The following is a 25,595-nucleotide window of genomic DNA, read 5'->3' as shown; positions in this document are numbered from 1 at the left end:
TGAACAATCCCGTATTACATACTGGAAACATTTGACAGTTGATGAATTGAGGACATTTATTGGCTTGCTGCTGCTTACAGGGACAGTTCAATATTCTAGATTAACCGACTACTGGAAGACACGTCGATTCTACAGAAGTTGTTTTGGCGAGTATATGTCCAAAAATAGATTTTTACTGATATTGAGATGTTTGCACTTCTCACCTGTTGGAGAAAATACCGAAGATCGTTTAGCAAGAGTACGCCCCATCATGAACCACTTCAATAATAAAATGCAGGCTATTTACAACCCTGGAAAGGAACTTTTTCTTGATGAGAAGTTGTTTTGGCGAGTATATGTCCAAAAATAGATTTTTACTGATATTGAGATGTTTGCACTTCTCACCTGTTGGAGAAAATAACGAAGATCGTTTAGCAAGAGTACGCCCCATCATGAACCACTTCAATAATAAAATGCAGGCTATTTACAGCCCTGGAAAGGAACTTTCTCTTGATGAGTCCATGGTGTTATGGCAAGGACGTTTAATCTTCCGCCAGTATATTAAGAATAAGAAACATAAATATGGGGTGAAACTTTACATGCTGACGGAACCCAACGGATTAGTCCAAAAATGTACAATTTATAGTTGGTCAAAGGATGCATTGGGGGGAACTGGTCATACCTCAAAAGTAGTTAAATATTTGTTACAAGAAAGGCTACACCGGGGACATTCGGTTTATATGGATCGTTATTATAATAGCTATGAGTTAGCTCCAGACCTTTTACAAAAAGAGACTTACTTCACTGGGACCTTAAATATAAAAAGAAAAAGTAATCCATGAGTCATTCGGCAAGCAAAACTAAAACCAGGAGAGAATAAGTCTTTATTTCATAATGACGTGCACATTGGTAAATGGAGATCCAAACGCGATGTGATGTATATAACGAGTGAATACGGAAACGAAATGGCTGAATCTCGAAATAAAAGAGACCAGGTAACATTGAAACCACTCGCAATTATTAATTATAATAAATACATGTCAGGCATTGACCAGCATGATCAAATGCAGTCATACTATCCATGTATCCGAAAAACATTGCGCTGGTATAAAAAAATATTTGTCCATATATTACAAATGAGTGTAATAAATTCGGCTATTCTGTTCAACAAGTACTCGGGGCAAACAAAGAAGAACATGTACGATTTTAGATTAGCCCTTTTAGAATCACTCTTACCACCAAAAGTTGACCCCAAAAATTGATAAAATTACCCAGGAAGAATATAAAGCATCTGATCAAACACTGAAGATGAAAAGAGTAGCAAGAAAAGAGTGTAAAGTTTGTAGAACTCAAAAGAAGAGAACAGCAACTATGTATGTGTGTAATGCCTGTGATGGTTCACCAGGATTTTGTGTTGAATGTTTTTTTTATTTTTCATAAAGAATAATACATGTTCGTATAAATTCAAAATCACCTATAGGTGTAATTGGCACTGGCAATGAAATTTTCATTAGAGGAACCGTCTACACCTATAGGTGTTTTTTCTTATATAACGAAAACTTATATTTTTTTAATAAAGTATAATAATAAACAGTGTTTTTATAGTAGTTAAACAACATTTTTCAGATTTTATTCTAACCGGCACCGCTATTGCGACTTTACTATAGTAGTAGGCAGTGAATGTGTTAATGGAAAAATTGACATTGAGCCATTTTATCGCCAGAAAACGTGTTTAATAGTAAAGAGTGACATTTTGAAGTGTTTTCTAACACAATAACCTCATGTTAAACTAATTTTCATTCCCTTGAAAACCGTACAACCCTTGCAAACAACCCCTAAATTGAAAAAAATTACAAAAAAATTAATTTAGTAAGACAAAAGGATTTAAATATAGAATAAAAATGATATTTTAGGTTTTCTATCTTAATTATCATATAGTTAACTCCCTTTCAACCCTTAAAAACAACCCCTAAATAGAAAAAATGTACAGAGACACAGAGAGAATAAATTGAACTTCAAACTGCAGTTCATCTTCTAAATTCATTTTTGGAGTTCTTAAAATTCCAAAGAGATAATTTTGTTTACTACGAGCAGAAGACCTGCGATCTAGAATACTCTGAATATTCCGACGCGAGTAAACGAAAACGAGCAAAAAAACTGCATTTCGATGATGCTAATTCCAATGAAGTTTTTCTACAGGGTGGACAAAAGTAAGGTTAAAACGTGTCTACCAATGTTCGATAAGCTAATTACTGATGTTCTAACAATGTTCGATAAGCTGAATCGTCGGTTGACAAAAGGAGTGTGCTTCAAAACTACATGAAACGTATCCTGATAATATTAAATCTGACGTTGAAGATGAACTAGAGGAGTTCAAATATTGTATAGCCCACCTTCAAGACTTGTATAGAAAACAACTTATTCCTGCTTCACAGTCATTTTGGGTTATTTCGCAACAGGCTAACAGACATTTTCAAAAATGAAAATTATTAAATACGGAGAAAGCCTACGTTTTTTAACGGGCCTCATAACTTGGCTTGCCTAGGGGCCTCAAGATTCTTAATCCGGGACTGTTTATACAACATTTGTTGCTTAAAATTAGGTCTTCTATCTATATCTGAGGTTAATTGGAAAAAAAGATTTCCACCACCGAAAAGGGAGTGGCAACCACCCCCAGGGTGAAAACGGAGTTCGGGTCAAAAGCACTTTTGAAGTTAAGGGTAGGATAAGCCTAATTCCAAAATTTCATGTAAATCGGTTCATAGTAAAAAATTTGAGCTCAAAAGCTTCAATGACTGCACTAAAGGTCGAGACTCTTTTATAAGGCTGTAGAACCATTGATGATGATTAAGATCACCAGATGGAAGCCAGAAACTGAAAAAAAAAAAGGGGAAGACCCAGAGAGAGTTGGGCGGACCAGGTGATATATCAAAATCCTGAAAGTGAGAAACTGAAGGAAACTATGCACATATCGAAGTGAGTGGAAGAAAATTGTAACGAAAGCCAAGTGTACTACATTTTAACAATATTTCAGATAATTTCAAATATCATAAAATTAATCCACTGTAATATATTTAAATATATTAGTAAACAATTTAGAATGCTGAATGTTGTAAGTAGTCTTGTAAACAAAACTTACACATGTAGGTATTAGCGCATTTCTGTATAAAATATTATTATTCACTTCGTAAACTTGACATACATATACGAAAGTATCCAAAACATATGTAATCAATAATTATTGATAAACAGAGATATTTAGGGCAGTATAATTTTGGGGTTACTTGAGAGAGTGCCACCTCGAATAGAGTATGTTCATTCCATCGTCAGAGTACTGGAAACGATTAATAAATGTACTTAGTAAAATAATAAAGTATTTAATGGGAAATAATATATATAGTGTTCCTGATTAGTTAACCTCACCACAAGGGTAGTGCACCCTTACATCATTATATGGCTAACGTATTTCTTTATACAAGTCATACAAGAACTTTGACAACACAGAAGAGGAATGCGGAGTACACCGCAATAAGCGAATCAGAGAGTTCTAAGTAAGAGTGGCAAACATTCCACCCAGAAAGAAAAGCCTTGATGATGATGTATTAAGGCTCGTTTTCACGCTACGTCGTATTGTACGTTTTGTGTGATAGGATCACACAAAACATACAATAAGACGTAGCGTGAAAACAGCAAAACGTACGTCTTGTCGAATCAAAAAAATCAAATCCACTTATTCACAAAACGTATGTTTTGCATGACACACAAAACGTACAATAAGACGTAGTGTGAAAACGAGCCTTTAGATAAGACCAATTGCCACATCTGTCACAGGAACTGCAAATTGACTTAATCGGACATCTTGGCCATCAAATTAAATGGTAATTAAAATTAAAAAAATTAAGTTGTAGAATACTACAACTGATTCGATAGAGGAAGAATATCAATCATCTGAAGAAGAAGAACAAGGAGGATTTAGAGCAGGTCGCTCATGTACAGATAACATCTTTTGTCTTAAACAAATTATAGAGAAAATAGTTGTGACAAATAGAGAGTTGTACAGTTGTAGAGTAGAGACATATGACTTTTATAGATCTTGAGTCCCCCTAAATAAACTATGGGAAGTCCTGATCACATACAACTTTCATCAAACATTGATTAGTGCTCTCAAAGATCTATATTATGGTTCAAACTCCCAAATTAAATTCAGAAACCTCTTAGCTGAAAAATTTGCAGCTACTAAGGGTCTCAGACAGGGATGTTGTATTTCTCCGACCCTGCTTAAGATTTATATCTCTGCAGCTGTGAAACAATGGAAACGGAAAGTCAAAGGAATGGGTATACAATTGAACAATCAGGATTGCATATATACTTTACAGTTTGCAGATGATCAGGTGATCTCAAATGACAAAGACGACATGGAATATATGCTTAGAAAACTAATTGAAGAATATCAGAAATGGGGATTAAATATCAATTTAGAAAAGACAAAATACCTCTCAATTGGCGATAAAGCAGAGCAACTCGATTACGGCGACAATCAAAAAATAAATCCATGTGATGAAAATAAATACCTGGAAGTCATCTTCGATTGTAGTGGAAAAGACAAACGAGAAATAGAACGTTGAATCATACAAGCACGAAGAGCTATAGCATGTCTAAACGATTTCTATGGAGTAAAGAAATATCAAAGAAAAGAAAATGGAACATATATGAGACGATGGTTAAAACTAGCCTACTGTATGGAGCCGAGACATGGAGAATAACCGAGAAATATAAGAAAAAAGTCGAAGCCACAGAAATGGATGTCATCAGAAGATCCATGAGAATATCTAGAGCCGAAAGAATAAGGATTGAAGTAATAAAACAACAAAAGGGTATAGACGGCACTATAGTTGAGGATATTGAGAGAAAACGGCTCATATGGTACGGGCATGTGAGCCGAATGGGTGATGAACGAGTGTCTAAAAAAACTATAATGTGGCAACCTCCAGAAAAGAATAAATTTTTTGCCGAAAACTCCACAAGAGCTAAGAAGTAGGTACCCTGGACACCAGGTACTCCGAAAATCACTTCCGATGTCATATTCGTCGTTAGCGGCCCCAAAAACCCCCGAGTACCAAAATTGAACTCATTTCCTCCGATAATTGATGAGTTTTGAATTTTTTTTTATTGTCTGTTTGAGATGCACTTTAAGAATGGATTTTTTGTATGCAGTTTTTCAATATAATATCATGGCTCCGGTTCACAAAGTTTCCTGGCGCATTCACGAATCGAATGCAAAAAGTCAAGTCAAGTCAAGTCAAATCATTTATTCATGTTAATATACAAAAGTACTTACATACGTCAAAAAATAGTGTACAACTTTGATTCTCAGATGTAAAATACAAATATAAAAACACAAAATATAAAATACAAATATAAAAACACAAGGCATAATATGAAATAATGCATACATCAATTAAGACAAACACTTTCTGGGTTCCTAAGAATAAACAAAGTACAATTCAACAATTCACAACCCAGTTCCAAACATTAAAGTTAAAATTTAAAAATTCATCACTGCTGTAAAATGCTTGACTTATGAGAAAATTCTTTAGTTGTTTTCTAAATAGTAAAATTGGCAATTCAGTAATTTCAGTAGGCAACTTGTTGTAGAATGTTACACCATAAGAGTTTGGTCCGTCTCTACTTCTTTGGAGCCTGGTGTAGGGCAGTATTAAGGCATGCTTATTTCTGGTTTCATATCGGTGTACATCCTCATGTCTTTGATGACAATCTACATTTTGTTTCACATGAACAAGACTCTCTAGAATAAAGCGAAGGCAGAGTTAGTATGTGCAGTGCAACAAATGCTTGCCGACATTCTTTCTGATAGGACAGGGCAGCAATTATCCTTACTATTCTTCTCTGAATACGAAAGACATCTTTGGCTCCAGCACTGTGACCCCATGCCAAAATTGCATAGCTGATGTGTGAATGACACAGTGCAAAATAGGCCTGCTGTAAAGTGAACTGAGATACACACTCAGAAAGTCTTCTAATCAGAAAAGTTGCAGTTCCTAACTTAGCAACAAGGGACCGTGTATGAGCCTTCTAACATAGTCCTGCATCCAAGTAAACCCCTAAAAATTTTATTTGTTTGTCTGCATCTCCAGATGGAAGCTGTCTTGTTGAAAAAATCAAAGACTGGGTTTTATTGATGTTTGGAAGCAACATATTTGCTGCAAACCATTGTTCTGCCTTATCTTGTGCTTGTTTTGATGCCTCTATTACTGCATTACAATCCCAATCTTTGCATGTAATAGTAGTATCATCAGCAAAAAGAGTAAATGAACTGGTAAGGTCTGTCTGTGGAAGATCATTAATATAAATTAGAAATAAAAATGGTCCCAATATTGACCCTTGAGGTAATCCGATATTTATAGCTCTCTCTGCCGACCTCACTCTACCTACCTGCACACTCTGCTTTCTATCGGAGAGATAGCTGGAGATCATTGCGATGCTACTATCTCCAAACCCATATCTCTACAATTTCCTGAGAAGCAGTCCATGTGAAACACAATCAAAAGCTTTGCTCAGGTTACAAAATGTAGCCGACAGATAGCAGCGCTGCTCAAAAGCCTCTTGACTCTTCATCACTAAGTCCATGATGGCTTTTGTCGTATTTAGACCCCTTCTAAAACCAAACTGACTATTTGTGAACAAATTTTTGGATTCAAAGTACTTAATAATCATTGCTGCCATACATTTCTCAAAAACCTTTGATATTATAGAATAAAAGAATTATTAAGATCCGTCTTGTCATTTTTTTTCGGAGGTAAGGCCGATTTTAGTGCTTTATTGCTTCGTCTAGAGACTATCTGTTTTGGGCTTTAAGAACAGTATATTATGCTTTGGTCGTATGTAAAGTGGAATATGTATCTATTGTATGGTCTCCACAATACCAAGCTCATTCTACTACATTGGAGATTGCAGAACAAATTTTTGAGATATTGTGCATACAAATTAAACATACGGATTATTAATCATGATTATACATACAGAGTGAGTTTTATGTATGGAAACACTTAATTATAGATAGGGGTTTTCTAATGCGTTCGATATTATAGTGCTAATTACATTGTTGTCAGATCTGTTTTTCTGCAAATCTAATGAGCTTTCTTATTTCAAATAGAACATCCTATATATCTTTTGCGTTTTGAAGTCCTTAAGAAATGCTGATTATTTTTGATGTTATATTCCCTATACCTAAATTCCATAATTTCGGAGTTATTGCTACATTTATTTTTAAATTTTTTTTTCTAAAATTTAAACAAATTATAAAAATCAATTTTCTTGGCCCAGGTGGATATTATTTTAGGTTCTTTGGATCATTGGGAACAAAAAAGGTCTTTTGTAATTTTTCACTAGAGTTAATCGTTTTCGAGTAATCAACAATTTAAAACTGAAAAAAAAATCGAATATTGACGATTTTTAAGGTTCTAAAACAAAAGTAAAAAATATAATTTTTGAAATTATAAACTACCTAAATTCAAGCCCAACTCTTCTTCTGATAGCTTGGCCATAAGATTTTTTGTCTCTTTTTATTCTAAAACATTGATTTTTAATTTTTAATGAAGTGCATATGAGAGGACGGGCGATCGGGCTTCATTAACATTTACAATTAAATATTTTAAAATGAAACAACCTTAAATTACTTATCGGTATCTGATAAAATAAGGCTTGAGGTTGAATTTGGGTACTTCGCAGTTTCAAAAATAAAATTGTTTATTTGTGTTCTTGAACCTTGAAAATCGATTATTCGATTTTTTTCAGTTTTAAATTGTTTATAACTCGGAAACGATTAATTTTAGAGAAAAATTATAAAAGATCTTTTTTGTTCCCCATGATCCAAACAACCTAAAAAAGTGTTTACCCGGGTCAAAAAAATTGATTTTTATATGTTTAAATTTTTTTTTAAATAAATATAGCAATAACTCCGAAATTATGGTATTTAGGTATAGGGAATATAACATGAAAAATTATCAGTATTTCTTAGGGACTTCAAAACACAAAAAATATACAGGGTGTTCTATTTGAAATAAGAAAGTTTATTAGATTTCCAGAAAAACGGAAAATATGACAACAATGTAATTAGCACTATAATATCGGCCGCATTAGAAAACCCATACCTACCAAAATCTATAAAAATCGTGTAAGCCGTTTTTGAGATAACTTAGTGTTTCCATACATAAAACTACTCTGTATATTCTAAAAACACTCAACATGAATTTATTAAAAACTCGATGAGATAACTCTGATTTAGTATCTGTGTTTAAATTAATAAATGGTTTAATTTGTTGTTCTGAACTTCTCCAATCTATTAGTTTATATAAACGTATAGAGAATAAGAATCACGTAACTGCAAATTTTTTCAATTCTTGTTTATTGCGTAATTAACTTCTAAAATACTGTGTAAAGATGGTACAAAAACGACATAACTGTAACTATGTGCTGAGCCACTACAGGGTAGTTGCGTCGTTACTGAAATACGCATTATTTTAGACCTTGTTTTAGATGAATAATGACGCAACTGTAAATGGGGTAAAAATGGGGGGACTAAATTAAGATAATGAAATTCTGACCAATCGGGATGAAAATAAAAGCCATCGCTGTAAGAATAAAAGGCATTCTAAATATTTAAAAATAGTTTTTTTGTACAGAAAAATTTTAGGATCAAGAATGACGCAACTGTAGATAGGGTTGAAAATGAAGGGATTAAATTAAGATAATGACATTCGAACCAATAGGGATAAAACTAAAAGCCATCATTGTAAGAATAAATGCCATACCAGGGCTCCGGACTGTTACTCTTTATTTAATCACTATTTTAAAGGTTTAAAAATTTTTAGATGAAGAATGATGCAACTGTAAAGTGTTGAAAATGGGGGGATTAAATTAAGGTAATGAAATTCGAACTGATAGGGATAAAAATAAAAGCCATCATTGTAAGAATAAACGCCATACCGATGCTACTAGACCAGTGGTGCTCAAAGGGTCAATCGCGATCGATCGGTCGATCGCCAAACATTTTGAAGGCGATCGCGATTCACGGAAAAAATACAAATACAGAAAAAACATTGATTAATCAAATGAAAAGGGATTTAAACAACTTTCCATCGTTGAAAAAAAAAGGGTAACCGCTCATTTGAATTATGTTTATTACAAGAGGGAGCTGCAAGCACAAGTTTAAAAGACGCTTCGCTGATTTTAAAAATTGACAGATATTGTAACATTCGTGTCTAATCCATTTTCTTGTGAAGACGTAGAAAAAATTACCACAGGAATATTCATTACTTTCAACATGTAGATCATTTCCGCCCAAACTGAGGTACTGAAAATAATTTCGCATGTACACCGTAAGTCCAGAGCGACCGATACGACATGTTGGTCTTTCATATCGTCTGACAAATATCCGTCTTTGAAGAAAGTAGGTCTGTCTCAAAGTCATCTCAAAGTAGCGTAATAGGCTAACTTAGAACATCTCTCATCATGCTTGCGCTTGGCCCTTGGTAATTACTTACCATTATAAGAAAAACTTGGATGGATAGATCATGGATCAACATATACAAATAAAATTAAGATGAAAAACATGACCTTAATTACAACTCCCTGTAGTTACAAGTTTTTATCAAATAGAAATGTGCAATAAAGTTTTTTATTTTAAAATTTTTTTTACTAGCAGTCGATCGCTGGACGCTTGCAGTTTAGGTGGTGATCCCACGCAGTATAAGTCTGAGCACCACTGTACTAGACGATTACTCCTCAGTTAATCCCTATTTTGAATATTTTAAATTCGTTTTTTTGCTCTCCTGAGAAATTTGGTTTTTTGCAGTTACGTCATTTTTATTCCGGACCGGCTATATGTTCCCTCCAGAAGTATCAGACATGTTGATTTGTTTTATATACCTTTTCATTTGAACAAACTATGGTATGTATTCGACCATTGAGCAAACACTAAAAATTATAAATGAAAATAATTTAAAAATATTTGGTGTCTCCTTGGCTTCTTTTAAGAATCGGATTGAAAGAGCTTGACAGGTGAAGATACCTTTTTGTTTATTTTAATTCATTTGTGTCACATATTTTATAATTATTAATATTTTGATTAATGTGTAATTAAGACTTTAATTTTACTCTAGTTTGTAAGAAATTATAGAGATTAATTTTATACTGTATATTAGCATATATTTTTTTTGTAATGGGGGTAATCCATGTATAAATAAAAAAAAATAAAGTCTGCGTGGCATAATATCAATGCAAACCTGTACTGTCTCCTGCATTTGAGGATGATGATTCCACACATAAATTATTCTTTCTAAGAGGTGGGTCAATCCAAGCCAAGTGGTCCAAAGGTGATTGCTGGAATATTTTTAATATTTTGTATTTTTGAAACTTCAATTTTTTAAAAAATGTATTTTGCCGATGGCGGCCATTTTTGTTGAAGCTTATCAATTATTGTCACAGAAAACATGGCTTCGCTCTATAGCCAATATTTTCACTAAGGTTTGTCCAAGAACAATGAATCAAAAACCAAACTTTTTAGAAAAGTATGCTCTAAAAAAGATTATTTAGCATTAAAAGCATTATTTAATCATAAACTAACTTTAAGGCCTTAAATTAACCTCAAAGTTTGAAAAGGTAACCTGATAAAATTCCATTTTCAGCATTTTTTTAACAGCACAAGGCAAGCAGATAATGGTTTATAATTTTTTTCTGGAAAAGACATACGTGCATACTTTAAATGAAAAAAGTTTGAGTTTTGAGACTTTTTCAAAGTAAATTTTTCAAAAAAAAAATATCAAAAATGTAATTTTATGAAAAATGTCAAAGTTTGACCCCTTATATACCTGATGGGCACGCATGTAAAAATTTGAAATTTGGTTGAATGTTAGCCCCTTACAAGTAGAATAAAGGGTAAAAATTTGGATTTGTAGACTTATGGCATGTAGGCGCTTGTTCACAATGGACGTAACCATAAGATGAACATAAACCGTTAAAATTTCGTAAACCGTAATTTGTATATAATTCTATGCAGCGTTCACAATAGACTTAAATTTTACATAAAGACCTGTCTTTACGTAAAATTTAAGTCTATTGTGAACGCTGCATAAAATTATGTACAAATTACGGTTTACGAAATGATAACGGTTTACGTTCATCTTATGGTTACGTCCATTGTGAACAACGTGTAGGAGTTACAGGCCTGAGAAAATGGTAAAAAATCATTAATTTGAGCGTTTGCAGGCAGGGTAATTAAAATTCAAATAAACTGTAATGAAATAAAAATTAATGTATTTTCACCATATTTCACAATGAATACAAATTTATACAGGGTTGGCCAAAGAAAAGAGTCCACCTCGATATTTGGCAGTAGTTATTACATTTTAAGGAAATGCGGCAACAGATCGATTTTTATTTTTATATTGCAATTTTCTGGCACATAGTTCATACTAGTGACGTCATCCATCAGAGCGTAATGACATAATTGATGATCTTTTTAACGGGAATAAGGGTCGCATGCTAGCTCATTTGAAAGGGTGTTCAATTCTCTATTCAGTAATATAAACATTAATATCATTATTTATATAGGTAACCAAAAAAATATTTTTTGAATTAAATTAATTGAAGCATACAAGAAGAAGAATACTCAGAAGCAAGAAGAACTCAAAATACATTGTACTGGCCATTTTTGGCCACCCTGTATAAATAATATTGTTTATATTACTGAATAGACAATTAAACACACTTTCAAATCAGCTACCACACGACCTCTATCCCCATTTAAAAAAATCGTTGATTATCATCACGCCCAGGTGGATGACGTCACTAGTATGAAATATATATTAAAAAATAGTAATTTAAAAATAAAAATCGACCTGTTTCGGCATTTCCTTAAAATCTAATAACTACTGCAAAATATCGAGGTGGACTCGTTTCTTGACCACTCTGTATAAATTTGTATTTATTGTGAAATCTGGTGAGAATACCTTAATTTTTATTTATTAGACATTTTATTTGAATTTTAATTACCCTGCTTGCAAATGCTCAAATTAATGATTTTTGACCATTTTCTCAGGCCAGTAACTCCTATATGACATAAGTCTGCAACTCAGACTGCAACTACGACAAATTTTAAATTTTTACATGCGTGCCCATCAGAGATATAAGGGGTCAAATTTTGATATTTTTCAAAAAATTACATTTTTGAGATTTTTTTTTTGAAAAAATTGACTCAAGTCTCAAAGCTTAGTTCATTTAAATCCTTAAGGGTAGTTTGAAATTAAATAATGCTATGGACCGTTTCTTAGAGCATACTTTTATAAAGAGTTTGGTTTTTGATTTATTGTTCTATTCTAGGACAAACCTAAGTGAAAATATTGGCTAAAGAGAGAAGCCATGTTTTCCGTGAAAATGATCGATAGGCTAAAACAAAAATGGGCGCTATCGGCAAAATAAATTTTTTAAAAATAAAATGAACGCAATTTTGTACTCTCTATAGACTGAAGTTCAAGAGGTAGAAAAATAAAAAATATTAAAAATAGTCAAGCAACCAACTTAATTTATATTTATTTATTTATTTACGGGCAAGCCCAATTCAGAAAAGATTATTACAAAAGAAAATATTACAAAGACAAAAGCAAAAACATAAACAGTGTTAACACAAAGAACAAATATTACAATATGTATTGAATAAAAAAGCTATTAAGTTAAAAGAAAAAAAAAAGAACATTACGATATAAAAAACAAACAAAGTTTAACCTTAAAAATTGCTGATAGAAATTATATCATTAACATCTAGTTATATCTGTATGCTCATATTGGACCCCTTGGCAAACCCAGGTGCGTTTTATTTGTGGCCATATCTTTAGCCATTTCTCTTTTTAGCAAGTCACAAAGATTTTCTATGGGGTTCATATCAGGGCTATTACCCAGCCAATCCAACAAAGGGATGTTTTTTTTCTGCCAGACTGTATAACATAAACAACATCATAAATTGTAATTTTACTTTGTCAGTTCATAAAATAAAACTGCTAAATAAACAAACACAGCACATATAGCCACAGACACATCTGCAACTGAAGCACTTGCGAATGCAATGGGAGCAGGTTTCGCGGGTGCATGTGTAGACTTGATTATGTTATGACAATAATTGATTAACACAGTTTTGCCATATCGATGGCTGAAAGCAACAGTGGGATATTTTGACAAAATTCTATTTTCAACATTATTACAGCAAATCAACTAAAAGAGTCCAATATATCATAACAACACTGAGATAACATGTATTAGAATCTAACTTTACGGCTATAGTGAATAAACCAGTGTTACACTGGCAGCAATTAGGCATTCCAATGAACTGTCAAACATGGCCGGAGGAGGGCAAAATCTAATGTTTACATCGACATTAATTTGTAAAGAAAATCCTGTTTGGTTGTTTTTTTTTGTTAATTGTGTAGGGAAATCTGTGAAATTGTGATAACAAATTAAATATGAAGTGGTTTATCGCCTACAGAACTGAATTATCCCATAGTAGTTACCAGTTTGTGTCAATAACTACTATGGGATAATTCAGTTCTGTAGGCGATAAACTACTTTATATTTATTTGCTATTACAATTTCGCTGCACAGAGAGAGAGAAACATACTTTATTGATACAATGTACCAAAAGGCCATCGACCGAAGTCTTTCAGCCAATTTACACAATTAATATACATTAATACAGTATATGTTTTTTGTTAATATTAATACAATACAATTAAAAAAAAAATATTTCGATGTGGCGGTAATCACAATATCACTGACAATTAGTTACAATACAGATGATGATTTAAATAGAGTTGTTTATTGTCTTGATGTGTAGCAGATTTCTTCAAAAAGAGTTCTTCCTGGATATCTACGGACACTGTCCTCTGGTATCTTCACAATGTGGGGCTCAATCAAATTTTTGTTATTGTCATTAATAAAGAGATAGATAAACAGCTTATTGAGCCTCTCATTAATAGGTTTAATTCCAGTTTTATCATACAGCACTCTGTTTGATGGATTATGAAGTGGATTATCAGGATGACGCATTCTAGTATTTTGTCGAAGGCTAGTTGTTTCAGTCACTTTTATATTATTTTTGGCAGGACCTTTAGAATTATAGAAAATTGCAGAACCATACTCCAGCATGGGCCTGCAAATCATTTTATAAATATTGGCTGCTGTTTCAATCGCAATTCTCTCATTCTTGTATGTTAAACTTCTGAAGTGTTTTGCTCTAGTTATAATTTTCCTTTTTATAACTGCTGTGTGGTGGTTGAACTTCAATTTTGTTATCTATTTCTATTCCCAAATACTTAACAGTTTGGGAGGGTTTAATAATATTGTCGCATATGTTTATAGTTGGTGAGTGATCTTGGATTCTATGGTTAAATATTATTAGTTTTGTTTTAGAAGGATTTATTGTTAATCTCCATTTATTCATCCAAGATATTGTGTCATCCACCTGCCTCTGCAATGAGTCCATTGTCTTTATTAAATTTTTTCCATATGATATCACTGCAGTGTCATCAGCAGATTGTAGCAAATTAGTATTGGTTAGTCTACTGTCGCATATGTCACTGCAATAGAGATTATACAATAGAGGGGAGAGTGGTGAACCTTGTGGAACTCCTTGTTGCACTGAAAATGAATGGTAATATGTTTCATTGATCTTAACTATACACCTGCGCCTTCTAAGAAATTCGTCAATAATCCATATTAGAGAAGGGGAGCATTTCATTCTGTGAAGTTTATATAACAATCCTCTATGCCAAACGGAGTCAAAAGCCTTCTTGATGTCCAAGAAAACTCCAGCGGCCTTTAGTCCTTGCAATCTTGCTGCCTGTATATTGGATGTTACTATTGAAAGAGGAAGGATTGTAGATGATTTTTCTCTAAATCCAAACTGGTGTGCTGGAATATGTTGGTTTAATTCATTATATAATCTTCCTTGGATAATTTTCTCAAATTTTTTCCAATTACTGGGAGAAGGATGATTGGACAGTAATTTTGGGGTAGTTGATGGTTAGTATAAGGTTTAGGAATAACTATTACAATGCCTGTCTTCCACTCATCAGGGAAGAAATGATTCATGATACAATAGTTATATATGCTCATTATCTCCTTATGAATATCTGGATCTAGTTGTCTAAAGATTTTACGATTGATGGAATCTTTGCCTGGAGCTGTGTTTTTTCCTTTATATAGAGCCTCGTCATATTCATCTTCTGTGATGTCCTGAAGAGCATTCAGATTAGGACTATTTTCATAAAAACTTCCAAACCAACTATCCACCTCCTCTAAGGTATCTCTATCAAAATTGTTATCCTCATTAAATTTGTAGGTTTCTTCAAAGTATCTAGCAAAAGCACTACATTTTTCTTCATCTGTACTATATGTCTGGCCATCATATATCAGTTCTGAAATCTGTTGTCTAAATGATTTATATTTAGACAGTTTTTTTATTTCATTCCAATATGTTTTTCCTTTCATGGAGTTTATACTTTTACATGCTAGGATCCATTTATGTTGTTTAAATTGTGATATAAGTTTGTGAATATCTTTGTTTAGTTCATTAAATTGCGATTTTAATGCATGTGTCTCATTTTTTTGGATCTGCCTGAGTAACTGTCTCTTCAATTTAATCAGAGACAAAATGAAGGGTGGAAGATTGTAATTAAAGGGTGATTTCTTCTGCTTGGGCGAATTTTCTATTATTAATTTAGACAACATAGTGTTGAAATTTTTAATGTAATTTGGGCAAATGTCATGCCTTATATTCAAAAATTCTTTCATTCTACTATTTACATTTTGTACATTACATTTTGCTATATTGGGAAGATTAATTTCATTAATGTGGTCAGGATCATGATGTAGATTAAAATCAAATTGCAAAGCCAAGTGATCCTTCCCAAATCTGGAGTTACTATATTTGTGATATTATTTATATTTTTAGAACAAAATAATATATCTGGAGTTGTGCTTGGGTTACCTGCCATTATAAACGTAGGAGGAGTAGGTATTTGACAAAAATTAGAATTTTTAAGAAAACATTTGATTTGTTTCATACGTGAGGGGCTTGATTTTGGGTTAAAATCGCCAATGATTATTGAATAATCATAAAGGGATGCTTTAATGAAGATAGTTTCTTCAATTAGTGAGGAATTGTGAATATAGACTACGAAAATATGTAATTTGGAGTCTTTAAAAGGAAATGAGACATGAATGCAGTTATTAAGAGGGTTGTATATTCATGGAGGATTTTCTTTACCCATCTTCCATGTTTTTCTGGATTGTATAAGACTGCCTCCTCTGAAGTTTTGGTTTAATATATTTCCTTTTTGTTGGATTATAGACCAGTCACAATATGGGTTAATAAAATCTTTATTTTTGCTTTCCACACACATAAAACTATCGATATTGTTAGCTTGTAAATAGTTGTATATTAAATATTTCTTTGGTTGAAAACTATTGATATTTGAATAAAGAAACCTCACCTTATGAGCCATTATCCTGAAATATTGCAAGGCCTTCCTGTGGCATAGTTGGTGAGTCATTGGTTGGTTTTTCCAGATCGAACATGAGTATAAATAGTCGATTTCCACTAAATACTGGGGTAGTATCAATGTTATATAGATGTACAAATCTCTTTTTTAGCTTAATTATGATTTCTTGACGATCTTTATTTTTAGGATTATTTAGTTTGTTAGTATATGTTTCAATAATATGATCATGATATGTCATTGGTGAATGTATTCTGCTTGTACCAGTAATTTCTGATGGCATTTCGGAGGATTTTTGTTCATAGACTTAATGCGCGCATTAGGAATTCCTTCGATAGGTTTAGTAGTCTGTTAGGACATTTAGGTGACCATGCTTGGTGGTCTTCGGTGTTGCATGACAAACACTTTTCTGGAAGAGGAGAGGTGCACATTTGTGTTGAATGTTTTCCTTGGCATTTCCTACAGCTTATTGATGTGGTGCAGTTCTCTGTAGTGTGGGTATATAGTAAGCATTTGGAACATGGGATAGGAGAAGGTTCAGGTGGTTGACTGGGATAAACAGGATAGTGGTAGTTCTTAAAGAACACTCCCTCGCTTAATAGTTTTTGAAATGATGAGTAATCTACCGTAATTATTCTAATCAGAGGTGTCAGTTTTCCGGTTTTTCTTGATGTAATTCTTCTGCAGTAACTGTGTGTTATTCCGATATCGGTAAGGTGGTCTTTTATATGTGTATCCTCAATATCCAATTCTACCGATGATATAGCACAGGCGAAAGTTGTGTTTTGTGATTTATGTGGTGTTGATTGATTTTGGTTAGAATTTGTTTCTTTGTATTCTTTGACCACTTGACTGGACTAATGATTTCAGCTTTGTTTTAATGTGTTTATTATCCTGATTACTTTTTAAAATAAAACCAATAGTCTTTTTGCAGATGACACATTAATTGTATGCAGTGGTGATGATATTGTGGAGGTTGTTAGAAGGACGCAGTGTTTGTTAAAAAGAATTGAGGTATTTTTGGATGCTAACAAGTTAAAACTTAATGCGAGTAAAACAAAGTCAATGATAGTCTCTAGCCGATATAAATTAAATAATATAAGTATGGAAAATTTGAAACTAAAAGTTAATAATGAATGCATCAAATGGGTCAATGAAATTAAATATCTTGGATTTATACTGGATAGCACACTCTCTCTGAAACCTCATTTTCAATATATTTGCAAGAAAATATCTAAAAAATTATTTTTCTTTAATAGAATTAGCAAAGATCTATCATTATTTTCAAGGATCACTGTATTTAGAAGTATAATTCAGCCCCATTTTGACTACTGTTCAAGTGTTTTATATTTAGGTGATAAAGGATCAATTCAATCATTGCAAATTTTGTATAACAGAGGTATGAGAACAATTCTTCGATGCAATCGCTACACGCCAATTGAGATGATGTACTCTACTTTAGGTTGGTTTTCAGTTCAACAAAGGCTTTACTACCTTACTATGGTTTTCATTTTTAAATTAAAAAAAGGAATGCTGCCTGCATATTTTAATGAATATGTTACATTGAGGGGTCAAGTTCATTCATATACCATGAGAAATATTGAAGATTTTGATATTCAAAAAACTAATAAACATAGCACAATGACATCCCTGTTTTACAAATGTATGAATGAATTTAACCATCTTCCCCCCAGTGTTAAGAATGCACTGACAGTTCAAATTTTTAAAAAATTACTAAAGACATATATTTTACCTAGATAAAAAAATAATTTTTAATAAATCTGTATGTGTTGTATAATATTGCATGTATTGTATATTGTATTTAATTAAGCAAATTCATATTTAAATATTGTTAGTAGGATTTCTATTTCAATAAAGAATTTCAATTACCACTTCTAGTTTTTATTATAACATCGGAAGAGTTTGGATCTCCAACACTCCAATAATTAGCCAACTGTAACCTTGATAATTCTTGACGAGTTGTTAAAAAAAAAATTTGTTTATAGTTTTTATTACTGATGGTTTTCATTTGAAGTGAATAGTTGTGTGTGTTGTTGTTAGTTACCTTTTTTTGATGACTTGGAGTGTTGATATCTTTTTGTGAGTTTTGTTGTGTTGTTTTCAGAAGATTGTGGTCCAATTATTATATCTTGCACTTGCTGTTGAGATAGTTGTGGTTGTGTGATTCTTTTTTTTTGCTGGATTAGCCAAATGTTTTTTCTTTTCCTTTTCACTTTTGTCCAGTGTCCGGCATCATCCATTTCTTCCTCTTCTTCTGTTTCGCTGCTCTCGGAAACCATGTTTATTAACTATTTTTTTTTTGTATAAATCAACTAGTTAACAACCTGCTCACTAATTGCTTTGTAATGAATGAACTCGTCTTCAATGTGTGTTTACACTATGAAGGTTCCAAGCATACTGTCGCTGCACAATTAACAATAAAAAACAAAACCAAACAGGATATTCTTTACAAAAACTGATGTAAACACTATATTATTAAATTTTTGCCCTCCGCCGGCCATATTATATCATGTGATTTGGAACGCCTAATTAACTCATGTAGTTCAAGCAACACTGGGTGCGTTCGGACGACCACAGCAGCTGACTGTCAGCAGAAATCGGCTGAGTGGTTGTATCCAGCTGTGATAGGAAAAGCATAGTAAATCTCTCAGCGGCTGACTTCCAGCAGTGACGTTTGACAGCTACTGCTGGCTCAGCTGTCCAGCCGCTGTGGTCATCTGAACACACACATTGAGACAAACTGAATAACCCACTGTCGCTTGTTCGTTAGTGAAAGAAATATTATGGACAACACTGAGACATTCTGTTTGACTGTCAAGTTTTGTGAGGTTAGGTTCATTTGTATTATAATTTGTGTGTAAATGTTTGTGTGCAAAATACTCATATAAATTAACACACCTGTTGTTATTTAATCAAAACTTTATTAAAGGATTGAATATAGTGAAAAGTGCTATAAAAATGGTTTCACGTGCTCAATTGATGTGCATTCTTGCAACTAAACAAGTAGACAAAACTGAGACTGCAACAGGTGTGCATTTCCCTTTTTAAGATAAATAAGATTTATTACTTTATTAAATAAAAGTTACTTTAAACAAAAGTTACTTTATTAAATAAATAAAGAATCAAAGTTACTTTAATAAATAATAAAGTTTTTGTTTTCATTAAAATGTTGGCCATGTAACAAACAATGATTCTTTCTTTTCAGGAAATTCGAACAGCACTACTAAGCCTGATGACATAACCGAAAGTCTGATTTCTCACACAAAAACTGATAACATAACCGAAAGTCTGATTTCTTGCACAAATACTTCACTGAACTTGGAACAATACAGGATTGCTGATGAGGTTGAAGAAATATTTAATTCTAGAATTTTAGGTATTAATGAGGTTTTTGTTATTTTATTACTTTCATTCTGATAAATTCCAGTTGTGTTCTTTATTGCTGCTAGGTGTGATATATTGAATTGAACACAGTCATTTTCTTTTAGATGACAGTACAGCTCATGATGGAGATTTTGAGCCCTCTGATTCGGACTCAGACTATGTACCAGATGCTGATGAAAGTATTCCTGTAACTTTTCATGCAGTAATCAACTGTGAAAATGGTGATGAAGTGTTACCGATCCTTAGTTGTAAGAGACAACGCAATGAAAATAACTGGAAAAAAAAATGTTAAAAAACTGAAAATTAACTCTGGCCAGGAATATGTCTCTCGTCTTGGAAAACATCATAAAGCAAAATCGTTGCAGACCCCTTGCAACCGGTGTAGTTTAAAATGTCCAGAACAAATTTCAGAAGATAAGAGACAAGATTTATTCAATTCTTTTTATGGTTTAAGTGATAAAGTAAAGCAAAGGAATTACTTGGCTCGCTGCATCATGAAAGTTTTGCCCAAGAGAAAAAGGTTAAGCAATGCGAAGAGGAAGGTTAAGCAATGCGAAGAGAAAGGAAAATTTTGGCTATTATTTTGAAGTTGATGGAAAAAAGGTCAGAGTTTGTAAGCACTTCTTTACTGCAACATTGAATATATCAAACAATACAATATCGACAGTTACCAAGAAATTAAAAGACAGTTTTATAGAAAGAGAAAAACGAGGTGCTCAATCAAGTGTAAACAAAACAAGCGATGAAGCAATACTTTTGGTCAAAAATCATATTAACAGTTTTCCTCGCATGCCCTCTCACAACTGTAGGGCAGACAGTAAAAGGGAATATTTAGAAGGTTCTTTGAATCTATCAATAATGTACAGATTATACACAGAAAAATGTTGTTCAGAACAGATTCAGCCTGTAACGGAAAGTATATATACTAGATTTTTTGACACACAGTTTAATTTAAGTTCTTTTAAGCCGAAAAAAGACTTATGTAATTTTTGTACACAGTATGAAAATATGGATGAGCAGCAACATTCATTGAAAAAACAAGAATATGAACTTCATAAATCAGACCGTGCTTTGGCTAGAGAGGAAAAAACCGGGACAAAACTTTAGAAGACAATAAAATTGTAGCTATTTTGATTTAGAGGGTGTGTTCCAGCTTCCTTGTGGAAATACATCTTCCTTTTTTTATAAATCAAAGTTGAATGCATAAAACTTTACCATTTTCGATTCTTTAACATGTCAGGGCTACTGCTTCTTTTGGAATGAGGGCGTGGGCAAGAAAGGGGCAATAGAAATTTCTACATGTTTATATAAATATTTAAAAAATCATTGCATAGGAAAAGATGTCATTTTCTGGAGTGATAACTGCACTGCACAGAATAAAAATAAATATCTCCTGTGCATGTATATTTTTGCATTGTGTACATTGCAGGTGAAAAGCATTACACATAAGTACTTAATTACAGGTCATACACAAAACGAAGGGGACTCAATGCATGCCTGTATTGAAAGAGAGAAGACAAGAATGCTAAAACAAGGTCCCATTTATGTTCCTACGGAGTTGGTGTCTATAATAAAGTTAGCCAAGAAAACAGGTTCACCATACAATGTTACTGAACTAGAAACAAGAGACTTCTTGGACTGGAAACTGCTGTCCGAAAGTATTGGCAAAAACTTTAATGTTGATAACACAGTATCAAAATGTGTGTGGAACAACATTAAAGCTATAAAAATAACTGCTGACAACCCCTACAACATTTTTACAAAACACTTTTCTGACCAACACTTTGAAAAATACATTGATGTAAAGTACAAAATGCGGGGTTGCAGAACTGATTGCCGGAATTTAAATTTACAGCCAGCCTATACTGCCCCTCCTTCAATCCCTGAAAATAAAAAAAAATGATTTGTTGGAATTATGCAGATCCAGAGCGATCCCAGAACGACATCACCTTTTTTTTTTTGAAAATTTGAAGTAAATTTTGTCATAATAATTTTAAGTAGTTAGTGTCAGAAATGAAGTTTTTTTTTTATTTTAAGTTGTAAAAAATAAACATCTCTGCTAAATAACATTTTTTTTACTCTATTCTAGTCCCTATAGAAATGAGACATTTTGAATAATAGCACAACTCAGACTATTTATGTTAATGTAACACTGGGATATTTTACAAAAACCTGTTTTTTCTGGGTTAGAGATAAAATTCAAAGAAAATTAACATTACAGGTTACGCTCGAATATTAGGAGACTAATATCCAATGAAAATAAGCTTTTGGTCACCTATTTCTGATTTTTAATAAGACATGCAAACTTTAATCCTCATTATCTCGTAATTTCAATTTGACATGATATCTCACTGTTACTTTCAGCCATCGATATGACAAATACAACGAAATGTATTTTCTGATGATTTCCTCAATAAAAATGCATTTCATGTATGTCTGTAAGTGAAGGTACTGCAAATAAACTTGTATAAAACAATAGATTATTAAAAAAACAGGAGTGCGTCTAATAATTTGGCTATTGACTGTATATAATTGTTGATTTATATTTTCAATATTTATCAAATAGCTCTTTTCTGAATATGAATATAATAAATTACCTGCAGGTGGGGTATTAGTATTTTCCGTTGTAGTAGCAGTACTGGCAGGCCTTTGAGCACCTCTTATTACCAAATGAATTGTGAAACCATCTTTGATCCCCAGCTGAGTTAAAGTTTCATTATCTTTCATAATTTTTCCAGCAAAAATTAGGCACAGCTGACTCGATTCTGCATTAAACTTGTTTTGTATCATTTCTTTCAACTGGAAATAAAATTTATTTATTTATTTCAAGGGTAGAACCATTTACAATGAAATACAAAAAAAAAATAGTAAAAATTAAAGATTATGTACAATAAACATCAAAACAACAACAATAAAGAAACAATTAACCTATTCGCAGACACGACTGCATATGCAGACACTTAAGCGCTGGTTTCCTCGAAAGTGGTGCCGACAACCTGAGATCGTAATACTACGATGAATGACATCATAAAAAACTGTACCATGCAAAATAATAGCGTTGGTTTTTAAGGATGCGTTGGAAGCCACAGCTTGCTGAGCTTTCACATTCTATTGCCACAGTGAAGAACGTTGAATTTTTCACTGTAATCTGACGTAATTCATCGCAGTGCTACGGTCGCTGTTTGTCGGTGCCGCTTTCGAGGAAACCAGCTTAAGGAAAATTACTGTCTGCATATCGCATCTCCGCTCAAACAGTGTCACAAGAAAATAAAAACGATTTTATTGCACCAACAGTTTAATAAAACTACAAAATCCTATTTCAAAAAGTGTTACTTCTATTGCTGGCCACTCACTTACAGATATCGAAGAGGCCATGGCATGCAGGCCAGGACTGAAGGCCGTTATTTGAGTAGTTAAGTTAATGAACTGCAGTTGAGACACCACACACACGCAGTTTGGTGATCGACCGTGCCAATGCCTTTACGAAAACTGCGTGTATGTGGTGATTTGGCCTTCAATTAACCGCCAGTCAGTCACCCTGCCTCTTCGATATCCTCAAGTGAGTGGCCAGCGTATGGTTTAAATATTTGTTGTTAGATGATACTAGCGTCATTATAAGGTTAACCAAAATCAAAGATGCACTGAACATAAACAGTATCACTTATCAGCTTGTGCAAGGCAGTTGTCCATCTAAAGGCCTGGTTGGTGTGACCAGATCGGCCTCGAAATATTTTGTTGATATAGCATGAAAAAGATTGCTCTATCTCATGGAATTATTCTGTTCAGAAGTTTCGTCTATTTGTGGTTTGTATACATGCAGTCATTTTGTTGCGATCTAAGTTTCAGTGTCAATTTTACGTATTTAAAAGAAACTCATCCTAAAAATAAATAATGGATAAAGACTTGACTTTGTTTATTGCTATGGTCTTAGAAGAAGAGGATGCTTTATTAGAAATATGTACCTAATGAAAATAATACAAGTCTGAAAATGTTTGAGAATAGATCCAAAGAATGTCTTTATGAAGTGTTGGTAGTAAACCATCTTGTGGACAGTGATACCAAGTTCAAAGAATTTTTTAACTCCTCAACAACTGTTCCATACTATACTGAATTATATACCTGAGTTCTTGCATTTCTTTCACAATTTTTGCCCAAATATTATCTTTCATTTTCATATCTTTGTAACTTGTTAAGTTTCTTTGCATACAAGGGAGGATTTTCTTTTTCTTACTCAACTTTTTCTTAATACTTCATCCTCTAGTGAAGAAAACTCTAATTTATGATATTTCTTATTGATGGACACCTTTAAGACATTTAAGGTAGTCTGTACTAACAAAAAAATACAAATCTTATTAATTTAAGGAAATACAAATTTTCTGTAAATATGTACTGTTCTCAAATTGTTGAAATCAAAACATGTTTGATTGAAACAAACTATTGTTCACGAACAATCGTACACCTTTCCGAAATTTCGTTCTGATCTTTTATACAAACCGTTCTTATTTGTTTCACATAATATATATTGGGTTTCAATGGAAACAGTAACATACTTTTTCGTGATATATCGCCGAAATATTTCTGGCTGATCTGGTCAGACAAACCAGGCCTTTAGATCTGTATAAACCATTGTTTGTCAAAATAAGACAGTATTGTGTGATTGCTTTTGCTTTATTCAAAACAACCTCTGAAAGTTCTCAAGAAAAGTGACACTTTTATTTTTCTTTAGGCAGTATTTTTTGTCTAATTTTGTTACTTATATTTAAAGTTAGATTATTAAAAGTATAAGTCTGTCAACCAGATAATATATTGTATAATGATGTAGACATTAATATACCTATTCTGTATTCTATAATTTGTTAAAATCCTTATTTGTCGCTTGATAATAAAAGAACTCTAGCAAGAGATGTTTAGGGGTATTTCTCGATAAAATAGGAAAAAATAAATAAATCTTTATTACATATAGGTTATGAATGAGATTTGAAACATACCTTTTGTATTGTGCAGTTTTCATCGACTTGAAATGATTCTGTCTCCTTGGGGGTTTTGATAAATATCTTCATTTTGGGTTTGGAGGTCTGTTCCTCCTTATCGGAACCTTCCTTTGGTTCTGCAGCTTTTCCACTGGCACTATTTACCGGAACGTTGTCAGCCATGTTGTTGGATGACTAGTATTTTATTCGTATTACAATATTATTACAAATATACGTTACGTTACTAGCTATTATTCTACTGCAACTTCAAATATATTCTTAGAGCTTTATAAATAATAAACTGCCAATGCCCTATTTGCTGACATAATTATAAAAACTTAAGATGAAAAAATTTTATCGGTACAACTGTTAGCTTCTGTTAACGGTCTAAGAACACAGCACACCGCACACCCCCGCCCCCCCAAGTTGCAGTGTTACCAATGTCTGGACATTGACATTGAAGTTGACAGGATGTACAATCTGTGTCTGTGGCATAGATAACTAATCCATTTGATGTTTCGTGATTATATTAGGTTTGTTCTAGCATCAGTTTCAAACGGTTTGAAACCATCAGCGAATTGGCTCCGTGCGTCTCCCCTCTACGTACAGTCACGTGATACGCTGTCAGATTTTGTAAGGACGTTTTAACATTGAGTCTTATGGGATTATTTTG

General features: G+C 32.9%; 1 protein-coding gene across 2 annotated transcripts in view; it reads right to left on the bottom strand.

Moving 5' to 3' along the window:
• Nucleotides 1–25,346, bottom strand: part of LOC114340241 (ubiquilin-1) — a 66,866-nt gene extending 41,520 nt beyond the window's left edge. For both annotated transcript variants that reach the window (XR_007701185.1, XM_050663680.1), the window contains exons 1-2: nt 24,941–25,346; nt 22,550–22,751 (exon numbers count right to left, since the gene is read on the bottom strand). Coding sequence is in view for 1 of the 2 variants with exons in the window: in XM_050663680.1 (XP_050519637.1) it covers nt 22,550–22,751; nt 24,941–25,105 (367 nt within the window). In the remaining variant the exon portion in view is untranslated. The remainder of the gene's footprint in view (nt 1–22,549; nt 22,752–24,940) is intronic.
• Between the last annotated feature and the right edge of the window lie 249 nt (nt 25,347–25,595).

The sequence above is a fragment of the Diabrotica virgifera genome, chromosome 10, assembly GCF_917563875.1.
Source record: "Diabrotica virgifera virgifera chromosome 10, PGI_DIABVI_V3a".
NCBI classification, from domain to species: Eukaryota; Metazoa; Arthropoda; class Insecta; order Coleoptera; family Chrysomelidae; genus Diabrotica; species Diabrotica virgifera.
Note: the sequence above shows the minus strand (reverse complement) of the source record. Positions and strands in the feature narration are given on the sequence as shown.